General features: G+C 39.3%; 2 protein-coding genes across 2 annotated transcripts; one reads left to right on the plus strand and one right to left on the minus strand.

Annotated features, from left to right (window-relative positions):
- Positions 1-268: 268 nt before the first annotated feature.
- On the plus strand, positions 269-8,656 carry fbxl3a (F-box and leucine-rich repeat protein 3a). Its single transcript, XM_008281903.1, has 5 exons — positions 269-520; positions 1,942-2,319; positions 2,428-2,550; positions 4,374-4,545; positions 5,017-8,656. The coding sequence occupies exons 2-5, from the start codon at positions 1,942-1,944 to the stop codon at positions 5,655-5,657; spliced, it is 1,314 nt and encodes a 437-aa protein (XP_008280125.1). The 5' UTR covers positions 269-520; the 3' UTR covers positions 5,658-8,656.
- cln5 (CLN5 lysosomal BMP synthase) lies at positions 8,324-14,056 on the minus strand. Its single transcript, XM_008281889.1, has 4 exons — positions 13,880-14,056; positions 12,424-12,598; positions 10,976-11,201; positions 8,324-9,931 (listed from the first exon to the last, which is right to left on the minus strand). The coding sequence occupies exons 1-4, from the start codon at positions 13,981-13,983 to the stop codon at positions 9,444-9,446; spliced, it is 993 nt and encodes a 330-aa protein (XP_008280111.1). The 5' UTR covers positions 13,984-14,056; the 3' UTR covers positions 8,324-9,443.
- Between the last annotated feature and the right edge of the window lie 80 nt (positions 14,057-14,136).

A 14,136-nucleotide genomic window follows, 5' to 3' on the forward strand; every position in this document is an offset into this window, starting at 1 on the left:
TTTATTTATTTTTTTGTATATTGTTATATAATTGTTTATTTTGTGCTACTGTGATAAAACAATTTCCCTTGTGGATCAATAAAGTGTATCTAAATCCAAGTCTAAGGTAGGACGACCAGGGCAGGATGTGCATACTTTTATCTGACTGTGAAGTGAGTCCTCCTCCTCATACAGACGATCTTTTCCAACAGCCATTTCGCATTACATTTCCCATCATGCACCGCTGCTGTCACAACAACACTTCGCCATTTCAGGTTGAGGGGGGCCGTCCGTAACTCCCGCGAAGGAATTAGGTCAACTCGAGCGGAGGTGCCGGAGTTTGGCAGTTTCTTTACTTAAAAAAAATAAAACCTTTCCTGACTAATTCTCCATCGTCGAACGGCTCGGTTATCGGGTCCCGATGCGTGTTATCTGGCTGGTGCGAAGGAGCTTTTCCAGCGCGGGCCCGGGCTGAAGTATCAAGTCAGTGGTCGGATTTTCCTGCTAACAGCTAGTAAGCTAGCTGTGTGTAAACAACAAGGTAGGATGTGGTAGCCGAGCTGGCTAGCAGTGCTGTGGCTAAACTAGTAAATAGCTCTGTTTGAATGACCTGTCGACAAAACTTTGAATATATTAATGAGTTTCATATGGGTTATGTAGCACACGGAAGCATTCCTGTAACACAAATGGGCTAAATTGCTAATATTTCTTGAAAATTAGTTTTACACTAATACCAAACAAGCTAACGTTAGCAACTTAGCTAACGGATACATTCATTGACACTGTCACTGCGTTAGTTAAACTTGGCAAGCAATATTAGTGTCCATTCAGTATAACAGGAGCTCTGGTGCAACTAGGCAAGTGGCAGTGTTAGCTATTTAATGTTGAATTCAGTGGACGTGCTTCGTAACGTCACACTGGTGGTTGCTCGTAACGTCGTAGCTACATATAACGCTGCTGTGTACACTCTATTGATAGAACAGATTTCACGAGTTACCAGCTTTCTCCCATTCTCCATTCCCTTGTAGTCTTCTAAAATTATTACGAACATAATAAAACAGAGAAATGCACTAAAACACAGGAAATACAACAACAGAAAACGTCACAGAGAAAAAAACTTGAATGGACCTTCTGTTCACACTAATCGTAGTTGCTAAAATATTAGGATCAACTTGATGCAGCAGTTTTATTTGATAGAAGCTTCAAAGACATGCGTACACGCACTTCTCAGCAGTTACAGTGGGGCTGCAGCTAACAGTTATTTTCATCATAGACTTATTTGCATATATTCTCAATCAACTGTTTTTGTCCATAATATTTTTGAAAACAGTGAAAAATAACCAATATTGTGATGTTAACTAGTAGTGTTAAATGATTGCCATCCAGCAAGGCAAGAAGATGCATACAATTCTGACATTTGAGCAACTAAAACGAGAGAATTAAAGTGTCTTTTTTTTCTCTATTTGTGCTTAAAATAAGGACTAAAGAAATTAGAATTTTTGCTGCTTCATAAAGGTTAGTTGCTCCAAAGTAGAACTGAATGATTATTGATTTAACATGACAGAAGAGTTGATTGTACATATAATAGCAACACTCTTATTAGGAAGCTGGACCATTGAAAGGATAACAACCTACTCATGAAAAAATGTTTGAAGCCTGACTTAGATTAGATGTAGCAAAAAGGGTATCAGATGTAGTGATGGACCTTCAACAGATAGGCTCAGTTAAACAACTGAGATACTCTGCTGGTATGTCTTAATGTGTATCAGTGCTGCAAAGTGAGGATAGCGAATTTGCAAATATGTTAACCACTTTGTGCTCATCAAAAGGGCTTTTTTTTAAACAGGAAGCTTGAAACAAAGTGACAGGATTATTGGATTAGTTAAGATTTAAACTGAATGGACTTATTGTGCAGCATAATACATGCTTGATTAGAAAAAGCTGTTGTCTTTTTTTCCCCAGATGAAGCGCATGAAAGAAGGAGACGAGGACAGTAACGGCTCTCCCAGTAAGAGCCCGCCAGAGGCTTGCAAGAAGGTGCGCAAGATGAGCGGGGAGTCGGAGACAGTGGCGACCAGTGAGTCACCAGACTGTAACTGGGCACGGCTGCCTCAGGAGCTCCTGTTACACATCTTCCAGTACCTTCCACTGCTGGACCGGGCTTATGCCTCTCAGGTGTGCCGTGGGTGGAACCAGGCTTTCCACATGCCTGAGTTGTGGAGATGCTTTGAGTTTGAGCTTAATCAGCCAGCCAGCTCTTACCTGAAAGCTACACATCCAGACCTTATAAAGCAAATCATAAAGAGGCACTCCAACCACCTGCAGTATGTCAGTTTCAAGGTAAAGCTGTTGTGTCTTTTGTGACATGTATGTCCAGATTCTGGGCTTAAATGTTTGCAGTTTACTGGCACCTGAAATTATATTGACTCGTTTCATTTCGATTTTCAGGTGGACAGTAGTACGGAGTCTGCAGAAGCCGCATGTGACATTCTTTCACAGTTGGTGAATTGTTCCCTGAAGACTTTGGGACTCATCTCTACAGCCAGGCCTAGCTTCATGGAGGTTCCAAAGGTATAATTATCATTAACACAGGGGGTTTAGGTGTTTATAGTTTCCTGTTCTTCTGGTTTGTGAGGAAAATCAAAGGATTTTTGGTTTTGCAGTGCACATGCCTATCCTGTTTTGCTGTCTCAGTGTATTTCTAATGAGGTATTCTAAAATTCTTTTTGAGTGTTTTTTGCAGAGAGGATAGTTTTTGTATTGTCAGCGTATCTTAGGATGCGACTGAAGCACTCGAACAAGGACAGCTTTGTAACGACTTCCACAGCTTCAGAAGGACAGAGGCTGATATTGTGCAGGTGTTATTTTGTCTGTCTTGTGCACACTGAGATCTTTCTATGAACTTTTGAAAGTCACAGTGATTTGGCAAGAGTTAGCTAATGACTTAAAATGTCGTCAACATAGAAACATGAAACTTCACATACACATGTGAATGTTTTTTGGGTTTTTTTTTAAGCTCACACATTCCCCAGAACCTGGTCTTTGAGGCTCTGGTTTTGTGGGACAACATAAGCCTAACACAGCCTTTGCTCACTTGAGAGGCTTTATCCGTTACTGCTAACAGGTGATATATGAAATGTTATACCTGGGTTTTCTCACACACAATCCTCATAATGCTCTCTGTATAGTTACTTCATTCTGCCTTTTAAAATCTCTTTTTACTTGTGACTTCTCAAAAGAAAGCTCTCAAAATGAAATTACTGCAATGAAACCAGATCTCAAAAATGTTCTGCCATATTTCTAAAATAACTTACTGATCACCTTGACTTGCATATTTTCTTTATAAGGATGTAGTTAATCATATACTAGTCAAAGAAGGTAGAATATAAACAATGAGACACAAACTATGATCTAAAAACAACTGGATATTTCCACTATATTTTCCCCAGAAACACCTTTCATTATGATTGTATATAGTTGACGGCACCTCAGAATCATCTTAAAGATAAACAACCGTCTGAAATTGTGTCATAGACTAATAACAATTAAGTCCTTAATGAAAGTACATTTAATTGTGGAGCTTTTATATTCGACTACATAAGCTTTAGGTAGGTGTGCCTAAGTGTTCTTTTGACACCAAATTTGTCACGTTTTCCTGTCATCAACTTGTCAGATTTTTTTAAACCTGGAAATTTACAAATCAGACAGACAGAGGTATGCAGTTGGTTGTTTCTTCAACAGCCAATGCTCAAGGAATGCTACGCCCAAATATTGACATTCATACGTGTGGTAATCAAGGTACAGTCAAGAAGTATTCAGTCTGTAATCCAGTTAGCTGTTGTTGCCCAGGTGGAGAGCTACATGTACACAATGGGCACAGATGGACACACCCTTGCAACACTCCATTCCCAAGTTGTTTAACTTGTTTGTCACATGTCCAGGCCAAAAATCTATCTGATCTCAGACCAGCATGATACCAGCAAATGTCACAATTCCAGAAATGTGGTGATGTGTAACAGCACCATTGACTTTTCCAACATTCTTGATACCAAGAAATGATAAATCGATAAAATCAATCTATTTTGGAATAAAGCCCTACTTTTAAAAAGATTCTGCACATGCATTATATTTTGATGAACTCCTCCTGGTTCTCTCTGGTAGAGTACCAGGCCGACAAAAGACAAAAAAGGCAAAAAATATCACAAACAACCAACCCATTACTTTTCTTTGTGACAGTAAACCAAAATTTACATTTGGGTAGACATCATTCAAATCATAATTGATTTAAAGGGCCACCAGAAGATGAACCCTGTGATTTTAGAAGCCGCTTCTAAAATGTGCTGTCACATTTTAGGTGTTTTGTATTTCACTGTGTCATGTTTGTCTCTCCACAGTCTCATTTTATCTCAGCCCTGACTGTGGTGTTTGTCAACTCCAAATCATTGTCTTCGCTGAAGATTGATGACACGCCAGTTGACGATCCATCTCTGAAGGTGCTGGTGGCCAACAACAGCGACACCTTGAAGCTGCTGAAGATGAGCAGCTGCCCTCATGTCTCCCCTGCAGGTACAATAATTTTCCTTTTGATGTTTTAGTGCTTAAATGAGAGGAAGCAGCTTTCTCATGTTTTTGGCTTTTTTTTGTCCGATTCTTTTGGTGCAAATGCTGGTAAATTCTCAAATCAAAATATTTTCAACCATGCCTATGTATCACTTTTAGTCAAATGTTTCCTATTTTAAGTCACAAGATGATGTTTTCCATTTTGTGGGTTATTTAGATCCTGTAATTTTCTTGTCTCCTTTTATACAATATTGTCATTTTGCATGCTGAATTATATTATGAATGAGCCTTTATGTGGTTGTCCTGTTTCTCTCTCTTGCATACATTTTCCTGGAACTTCTCTTAATTGCCAGCTAAGATGACTGCTGATTCATCAGCAGCTTGTCAGGCAAACCTAGTGGGCCATTTTTAGCAATAATCCTAGGACTTAAAAAGTAATGAGTAGCATTTAAAGAAATACTCTGTCCATTCCTTTAGGGATCCTGTGTGTGGCAGACCAGTGTCATGGGCTGAGAGAGCTGGCGCTGAACTACCACCTCCTGAGTGATGAGCTCCTGCTGGCCCTCTCCTCAGAAAAACACGTCCACCTGGAACACTTGCGCATCGATGTGGTGAGCGAGAACCCCGGCCAGCACTTCCACACCATCAAGAAGAGCAGCTGGGACGCCATGGTGCGGCATTCGCCCAAATTCAACCTCGTCATGTACTTCTTTCTTTATGAGGACGAGTTTGGCCCTTTCTTTAATGAAGAGATCCCTGTCACACATCTCTACTTTGGCCGCTCAGTCAGCAAAGAGGTGTTGGGCCGCGTTGGCCTCCACTGCCCCCGTCTGGTGGAGCTGGTTGTGTGCGCCAACGGCCTGCGTCCTCTGGATGAGGAGCTGATCCGCATTGCGAAGCACTGCACCCAGTTGTCGGCCATCGGTCTGGGCGAGTGTGAGGTGTCCTGCAGCGCGTTTGTGGAGTTTGTTAAAATGTGTGGCAGGAGGCTGTCCCAGCTGTCCATCATGGAGGAGGTGCTGATTCCAGATCACAAATACTCCCTGGATGAGATTCACTGGGAGGTGTCGAAGCACCTGGGCCGGGTCTGGTTCCCAGACATGATGCCGACCTGGTAGAGTTTGTGGCGTGGAACGTTAACGGCCTCCATGTTTGCATTGAAAAGCCTTTAAATGCTCAGCTGTAGTGGAATGTTTGGTGCCAACATGGGGAGCATAAACTTGCTGAACTCCTGTGTGGAGTGCATGGCACGGATATAAAATGGCATCCAACTGCTGCAGTGTTATCATGCCATGCAAACACTACAAAAATCTCTGCCTGTTGGCGTCAACATGGACTGTGGAAAACTGCTTTGCCTAATCTGAAAATGGAGCTTGGCAAGCTGACTTCCTCCCACATTAGAACAGATGGAGGTGGAAATATTTGTCTAAAAAAAAGCAATGTTTTTATAACTACAAATTGAGTTATATGGACATTGTAGCTTGGTTATGATAATCTGTATTATGGGAGATGTCAGAGCGTGTGTGTGTGTATGTATATGCGTACGTGTGTGTGTGTGTGTGTGTTAACGTTTTTCAACATTGTGGAGTAAATTGGGACAATTAGATGCACAATTGCATGTTGTTACACTACCACTCGGCCTACTTAAATCCAGTCTAAGTTAGCAGCTCTGCACTCTGTAACACAATATGGCATTGGAGGTTTCCAAGTAGCTGCAATGTTGTTTGTATATAGGATGTGACAGAAGGTGTTTTGTCAGGTGTAGCTGAGGGAGGGATTCACTTAATTTTACCCTCATTTTAAACTAATTTAAACACAAGAGAAGCAGTAGTTTTGGCGACATCTTGCTTTTCCTCCTCGCCTGAGCTCAATCATGTGTCGCAAGACATGATTGTTGGAAATGTTAGAAAGTCGGCGGATGGAGACAGAATGTGTACATAGGTTTCTATTTGTGATGTGAAGGTGTACAGTGTTGATCGATGTCATTGATTTTTATTTTCTCCAAGGTTGTGCAGATTATTTCATTTCCTGCAACACACATAGACTGGCGTGATAAATGAGTTTTTCTCTGTTTTGGTAAAAGAAGGTTTCTGTACAGTCATAGATTTCCTAAGCACCTTATGTGAATACCAAATGATAGTGAGGACAGACGGAGTCCTTTTGGCCAAAAAAAAAAAAAAAAAATCAAAATTTCTAATGATGATTATTTATACTGTATGGAGTCTCTGCATAATCAGATTCCAAGGAAAGTATATTGAAGTAATAAATCTATAATTACTGAGAAAAACAAAACAAAAAAAAAATGTAAATATAAATAGTGCGCAGATTCGGCTGAATTTGGAGGTAGACATTAATGAGTCTCCACACTTGATGCTCAGATTGCTTTGTAATCGTTAAACACCAGACGCGTCTCTGCAGCTCTTAGCTTATGGTGCACACTGTTTCTCAGGTGCATTGAAAAAATTTATTTCTTATGTAGGTTTCATTGGTATCTTCTGCTATTTGCCTGTTCAAGCTCTAAACCCTGGCTCTCTGTTATGAATATACGCTCTCCCATGAGCCCCCCATTTGCTCTGTATCGTGTCACCATGTCGTATATGCAGGAGAGGGAGCTGTATTCATCAATTACCACTGTCTTTGCAGATATCTCTCATACTCCTGTCCCAACCGTTCATTCATTCATTTCCGTCGAAAGAGATTTGGCAAGTCAGATGAGTGAAACAGACTTTTTTTTTCCTTTAAGAAGGAAGTCAAATGCATCTGTATATAAAACGCTGTGTGTTTGATTATTATGAATAGAAATGTACTTATTTCTTTATGTCACCCTCTGTCAGGGTTTGAAGTTTCCTTAACCAACAGCTCGTGTCTTTTATAAAACCAGATTGCGAGTTATCCTTTACTAGATGGATCTTTTTCATAACGTAGTCACTAGAGAAGTTAAACTGTGTAATTTATTGATATGAATACTGCTTTTGTAATTCATTTGTTTTTTTTTTTTCAGTTATACAAAATAAGCAAACAGCGAGCAGACCAGCAGCGAGATTTGTCGTTCTTTGGTTTTGGCACTGTCACTTCTTTTTGTTGCATACAGGTGGTCCCAAAGTTTAGAGTTCACTACCACAGACTTTCATTGGAGGAGGCTGTTAATTTTGTCTTTAAATTTGTAAAAGAGGATTTATTTTCCAACAGTGGCACTAAAAACGTGAGGTTGTCATGCACCTGTTTGAACTTCAGGAAATATGAGGAGTACATGGCTTTCCAGTAACTGCTTCTGAATCCTACTGATCATGTTTATGAAATAAAAAGGAGTTACATTAACAGTAGAAATGAGTACTTAAATATTGAGCAATCACAAATCTTTTGACTTGTGTCTGTATGTGTTGTTAAACACTATTTAATTGTGTTTAAGGGATAGAATTTGAAAAGTTAGTGGTAGTGGACAAACTTGAAGACGGAACTGTATGTCATTAGGATGTGTTTCAAACTGATTTCAATCTTTTCTCTGACAGACTTCATTCCTTTTATCCAAGTCGAATTTTATTTAGACTAAAACTGAGAAACGCATTGCAGGAGGTGCAAATGCTTCTTAGTATTTATTGGGTTGAATTAACATAGTCTTTTGATAGTATTGGTCTTTTATCACTGAAGTAGAAACCTGTGCTGATTGTCTGCGCTCATGTAAATTAGCATCTCAGCGGTACAGTAACATATCTCCTGATTCATTTGACAGAGTTTGTGCAGTGGCTTTGAAGTGAAGCCTCATCAGTAATTTTCACTGAGAGCATTGGTTTTAATCACTTGTCTTTATTGGAAAATTCAGCTGGATCAGTAAAACATGTAAACAGTAAAACAACAATAAATACAGGTCGAGAGGGGAAATTATTTATCTTTCATCATAAATATGCCTCTTGTCAGTAATTGTTATTTTAACCTCGTTTGTTTAGAGAGAACTCCAGTAAGTTTATTAGGAGTAAACTGGTGTTGACAATGCTGTCCTAGCTTTGCTTCTCTATGGCAAATGCTTTGTCTATTTTGCTTTACTGGTCACCTGTCTTGAAATTAAAATATTGTTTTGGACATGTGATCTTATACAGTAATAAAAAAAATTGTGAATGTACTTTGTGTCTGCTATGTCATTATCTTCCTTGTGATACCAACACATAGTTAAACAGAAACTGCAGTGGTTACAGCTGCAGGTTATCTTAACATCTCTCCTGAAATATAATTTCCTCATTGCCACAGCTAATGCAAGAAAATAATTAAACAGAAGTGTTTATTCTGTCCACAATAGAAATGTTTTTCTTAAATTACTACATTTGTAAAAGATCTATTGTCCTAAACAGTGCAGCAGAAAAGATTTTTTAACTTAAACATCGCATTACATTCACAATATAACCAACTGCTGTGTGCAGATTTCCAACTCCAAGACATCAGGCAGGTACAGAGCAAGTGCAGAAAAGAAGGCAAGGAGTTAAGTCATTTAAGCAACTGTCTGGAAGGTTATCAAGCAAAATTTTGTTTAATAAATAAAAATAATTTCACAGTGTCAATCGTGAGTTTTTCCTGCTGTTGTGATGAAAATGTTTAAATTTCTATTTTTTCTTACTAGTTCTAGCTTATGTTGGCCCAACATTTCAGGTTTCAAATGCACCAATAAAGGCAAAGGAGGCTGCAGGCCATCAAATATGGATGTAAAAACATAAACCTCAAAATATATATTAAAAAATGCACTTGAATTCAGCTGAAAGATACACACAATGTAATTTTGAGAGAAATGCTGGATGATCAAGGTGGTCAAGACTAATTTCTGTCGGCAATCCAAGGTTGTTAATACTATTAATATCTTTGGCTTTTAGGCCAATCAAAAAATTTAAAAAATGTGATCTTAGTGGTCCAGTGTGATATTAAGGCAAAGGCACCTCTTCATATGTAATCTGCATATATGGAGGTTTCATTGGCAGATGCCAGTACTCAAAGTTGTAGTAGAGGTAGAAGCTCTTGTCCAGCACGACATCCGTAAAAGCCTCCAGCAGACTGATGGCGAGTTCTGCAAACGACTGGTGCGGCCTGAAATTGTGGTAAAATTTGCGGATGTCCACGGCCAGATTTTTCAAAGCAGGCTGTCCGAATATGTCGCTGTCGTTGCCAAGATACGTGGGCTCTCCGCTGTACAGGTAGATCTTGGTGTAGTTGGTCTGTGATCGGCTGGATAGTTTGGCTCCCAGCTCTTTCAGTTTCCTGTATGTGCGGTGGACAAACTGGGAACAGTCGTAAGACTCGAACCACACCGTGGCGTTTGGGCCGGGGTCAGAGAGGACTGTCCACGTCTCGTAGTAGATGCCAGTCTTGTTGTCGTCCTGCACCCACTGGGCCAAGTCATTGAACTGGGACCCTGGAGAAGGTAAGAAAACTGATTTAATACCAGAAACAAGTGTGAATTGGAAAGTGTCTGAAGCTGAATGAAACAAGTTATCAGTCAAAAATCAGAACTGCTTTTTTGGGATGTGGAAACAATCCAGACCAGCCAGTCTCAAGTCTGCCTAAGATTATTTTTCTAACTAATTTTCTTGCTAAAATGCTAAACAGCTTTTAAACTGGCAGATCTGACCTTTAGAAAATTTCCAAATTCCAAAAGAGGCAGTACTTAGAAAGAAGAGCCATTCAAATAGAAAAAACATCACTGGCATACAAGGAAACACCATTTTGCCCCCAGTTCTCCTTTTTTTTTCCCAATGTGGATTTCTAACATTGCCTCAATGACATGACTAACATGGCTCAATAGAAAAGTGAACTAACACAGTTCCATGGTAATGACAGCTAATTTAGAATCAGCAATTACATCTCAATCAGTGTCAGAACTAATACATCTACCTACACTGTCTGATCAATGCAGCGCTTGAAATAAGATAGTTTCATATTTAATAAAACGTTTAGACCTTAAAGAAACAGCTTCTCTAGTTAACAGTGAATTTTTTAATACGTATTTGGTGCTTTAGTATTTACGTTGTGAAAATCTTTGGGTTGTGGCCAAAACAAGACATCTGAGGACATCATCTTCAGCTCTGAGAAACACTGATCTACATTTTGTTTTTAAATTTGCTGACATTTTACAGACAAAACAACTGAGTGATTAATCTAGAAATAACTGACAGATAATTCAGTGTTAAAAATAATCGCCAGCTGCAGCCCTACTTAACACAAAGTGCAAAATAATGGAGGAACAAGAAGAAACACGTTTCCAAACAAACTTAACGGTTTAAAGAATACGAGGACTAATTTGCATCAGGGTGAAGCTACACAGAAAATACTTGTTAACAGATTCAGGAGATTTGTTGATAATGATAAAACTGCAGATTAGCGTCAGTTGTATCCATTGATCATGATAAATGTCATATATTACCCGCTGGCTTCTATGAGCAAAGATACAAGATCTTACCACTGATTACTCCTATTTTCTCCAGAGTGCCATTCTGAGACCAGTGTAAGTCATCGATGCCTTCAAAGAAGCAGGCAGCTCCCTGGTTGCACCAGAAAGGCGCCTTCATCTCCGCTCTGAGGTGAGGAAAGGTGCAGTTTCCCAGCTGAAACAGCTCGTACCACTCCATGGTGTAGTTGGCTCCAGTCTCTGAGCTGCTGAACCCAACAGCATCATGCATGATATTCTGTCAAACAAACACAAATATCATTCTGGCTTTGTGTAGACTCGGGAAGACATACGAGGTGTGTCAGAAAAGTTCCAAGACTGGTGTCACAAAAGATATATTTCAAACTCAAACTACAAACTAGGAGTTTTCCCCTTCAGATGATCAACCAGCACATCTACAAAGAGATCCTGCAGCGTTTGCTTCGTTCAGCGCGCGAGAAGAGGTGAGAGTTGTAACAGGACAAGTCGTGGCTGCTTCACCATGACAACGCGCCTGCTCACAACGCCCTGAGCATCCAAAGGTTCCTGGCTGAGAAGAACATCGCCGTGCTGGAGCAACCTCCCTACTCACCCCACCTGGCTCCGTGGGATTGTTTCATCTTCCCCAAGCTCAAGGGGGTCATCAAGGGGACCCGTTTTGAAGACATCAAGATGGCAGTGACGACGGAGCTGCGGAGGATCCTGGAAGAATCTTTCCAGGAGTACATGGGGGTGTGGCAGAGAAGGCTGGGGAAGTGTGTTAGACTCCAGGGGGATTATTTTGAAGGGGAAAAGTTGTAGTTTGTAGTTGAAATATATCTTTGTGACACCAGTCTTGAAACTTTTCTGACACACCTCGTACATCTGTGTTTCTATGAATACACTCACACAGCTGCACTTCTGCTTAACAGATGCTATTTTAAATAACCAGCAGCACTCTACTGTCTTAATTTCAGTTTCACAGAGTAAAACAATCAAGAACATAAAGAACATCTGTCCTAAAGCAGGCTATTTTATGCCTTAGACTGTATTTCTAAGCTTTTCCGTAGATAAGCAGTACAGCCTTTATTATATTTTACTTATCTGGTGTTAGGGAATAGAATCCTTATATATTAACCACTTTTTAAAATCTTTTATTTTAGATTATAATCACAGTTCTTCAGATTGTTAAATCTAACAATTTTTGAATAAAATAAGAACAAAATAGTCCACAAAAATGTAATTTATCATCGAGACAAAAGTATATGGTAGTTTCTTTATTAAAACAAAAAAAAAAAACAAAAAAAACAAAAAAACTTTCTGATATTTCATAAACAAGTCAGGAGAAGGTTTATGTATTTACATCAGCATTACCAGCTTGTCTGATACGTCTCTACAGACTGTGGTGACCCAGCCCCTCCCTGACCTCTGTGTGGTGTTGAAAAATAGAATCATCAGCGACATGTTTTTTTTATTCAGTACAAGAAGATTGCAACACTCACCAGTTTTCCCAGCAAATCCCCATACTTGAATTCCCACACCGGCGTCTGCAGCCGGTAAATGGAGATGACATCACTGTCTCTCATGAGGGGAATCCGTCCATTCGGGTCTCCGGTGGGGCAGAACGGGTACAGAGCTTCACAATAGGAGTCCACAGCTGGCCGATGGTCAAACCGCCTGTTGAAAACGTGACAAATGAGAAATGTAACGTCAGTAATAAGTCATCGGGGGCTCTCGTACAGTTCACACTTTGATTTTACAAATGATAAAACATTGTCCTGAAAATAAACTATGAATAACCTCATATTATAGTAGAGCTCATATTATAAGTATTTCATAATTTGTGTTATATGCACTTCATTTTAACTGCTTTAAAGTGCTCCATGTTTCCAATGGCTTTTGGTTCCTCGTAACTGTCCTAATTAAAAAGTTTTCTATAATTACTGTATAGAAGTTGATTTTATAAGTCCTGTCCTATTTTATCTTGTTGTATCTTACCTTTATTATATTTTGTTTTACAAATTGATTTGAATCCTGTCTTGCTTTATGCACTTTTTTAGAACTCAGATTGTTGTGCTAGATTTTTTTTGTCACACCCTTTTTATGGACCCACACACTTTAGGCATTTAAAAAAAAAATTCTTGGAGGGTACATACTGTTTCTGCTCCTTGACTTACAGTTGCTACAACAAATAAACTTGATATAAAGGTCTACATTAGGTGACAGAGTTGTTCGTCGTGCATAAAAGAAAAAAGCTTTTACACTAATAAAAATAAAACTTTTAGGAGCTTTTTGTTCTTAAGAGAGTGCACATTTTTGCTAATCAACATACAGTAAAACATCATGCCTGGCAACTATGACACAAGCTTAGAAGTTAGAAATAAAGAGTAAATTGTGTATTTTTTTCAGTGTTTATGCTATTTATTAATGATCACAACATGTAATTTTTGTTCATTTAAAACTGCAGTACATCAGTCAACAGGAATATTAACTAATTTCTGTCACAATATTCAAAATTCAAAAACGTTGTAGTGTTTTTGCACAAAAAAATGCATCTCTAAGATTGAATTGTTCATATGGTTTTACAGCCAGATGTTCTGGAGTCCAAAGTTTCTGCAGTCATGTGAACGCACCAGACATAACTCTGCAAACTGGATTATGTGTGATCAATTCACTCTATTGTTCATCACTTCACTCTATTGTGTATCAGCTCTATAATGTGTCTGACACCGACAAAAAGTCTAATTCAATCAACATTTAACATCAAAATGTGCTTAATCAGGAGAAAAAGTTGTAGATTTTGACCAAGACCGACAAAACCAGTAATATTATTTTAATGTTAGGTCGATGATGAATGAGTGCAGAAGTTTTCCAGAAGTTTTAAAGTTTCTCCAGACAGACAAACACTTAATAAAAGGTCGTCACAGAGCTGAACGTAGACATGATGTGGGTGTTTACCTGTAAGGAACCGGCCACTGCTGCCGTCCAAGAGCCCCGGACTGAGAAACAAGGTGAAGAACCAGCAGCAGCTTTAAACACACAACAAGCTCCGAGTGCGACATGTTGAAGCCCCGAAAGCTAAAGACGACAAACTGCACAAGTTAGGATGATTGTCTTCCCATGATTCCTGCCACCGGAGTGACTTCCTCATTACTGGTCACATGGTTTTGTTGACGGAATCACATGACAAGAAGAAGAACTCTGTCAGCGTTAAA

This window comes from Stegastes partitus, unplaced genomic scaffold, assembly GCF_000690725.1.
Source record: "Stegastes partitus isolate 25-593 unplaced genomic scaffold, Stegastes_partitus-1.0.2 Scaffold7, whole genome shotgun sequence".
Lineage (NCBI taxonomy): Eukaryota > Metazoa > Chordata > Actinopteri > Pomacentridae > Stegastes > Stegastes partitus.

What these genes read in the sequence shown, in the direction of transcription:
- fbxl3a (XM_008281903.1), top strand. Translation starts at nt 1,942, where the DNA reads ATGAAGCGCATGAAAGAAGGAGACGAGGACAGTAACGGCTCTCCCAGT. An exon ending in GCTTCATGGAGGTTCCAAAG is followed by an intron (nt 2,551 to 4,373) that starts GTATAATTATCA and finishes GTCTCTCCACAG; the next exon opens with TCTCATTTTATCTCAGCCCT. An exon ending in CCCTCATGTCTCCCCTGCAG is followed by an intron (nt 4,546 to 5,016) that starts GTACAATAATTT and finishes CCATTCCTTTAG; the next exon opens with GGATCCTGTGTGTGGCAGAC.
- cln5 (XM_008281889.1), bottom strand. Translation starts at nt 13,983, where the DNA reads ATGTCGCACTCGGAGCTTGTTGTGTGTTTAAAGCTGCTGCTGGTTCTT. An exon ending in CAGTGGCCGGTTCCTTACAG is followed by an intron (nt 12,599 to 13,879) that starts GTAAACACCCAC and finishes CGTTTTCAACAG; the next exon opens with GCGGTTTGACCATCGGCCAG. An exon ending in GAAAATAGGAGTAATCAGTG is followed by an intron (nt 9,932 to 10,975) that starts GTAAGATCTTGT and finishes TACCTTCTCCAG; the next exon opens with GGTCCCAGTTCAATGACTTG.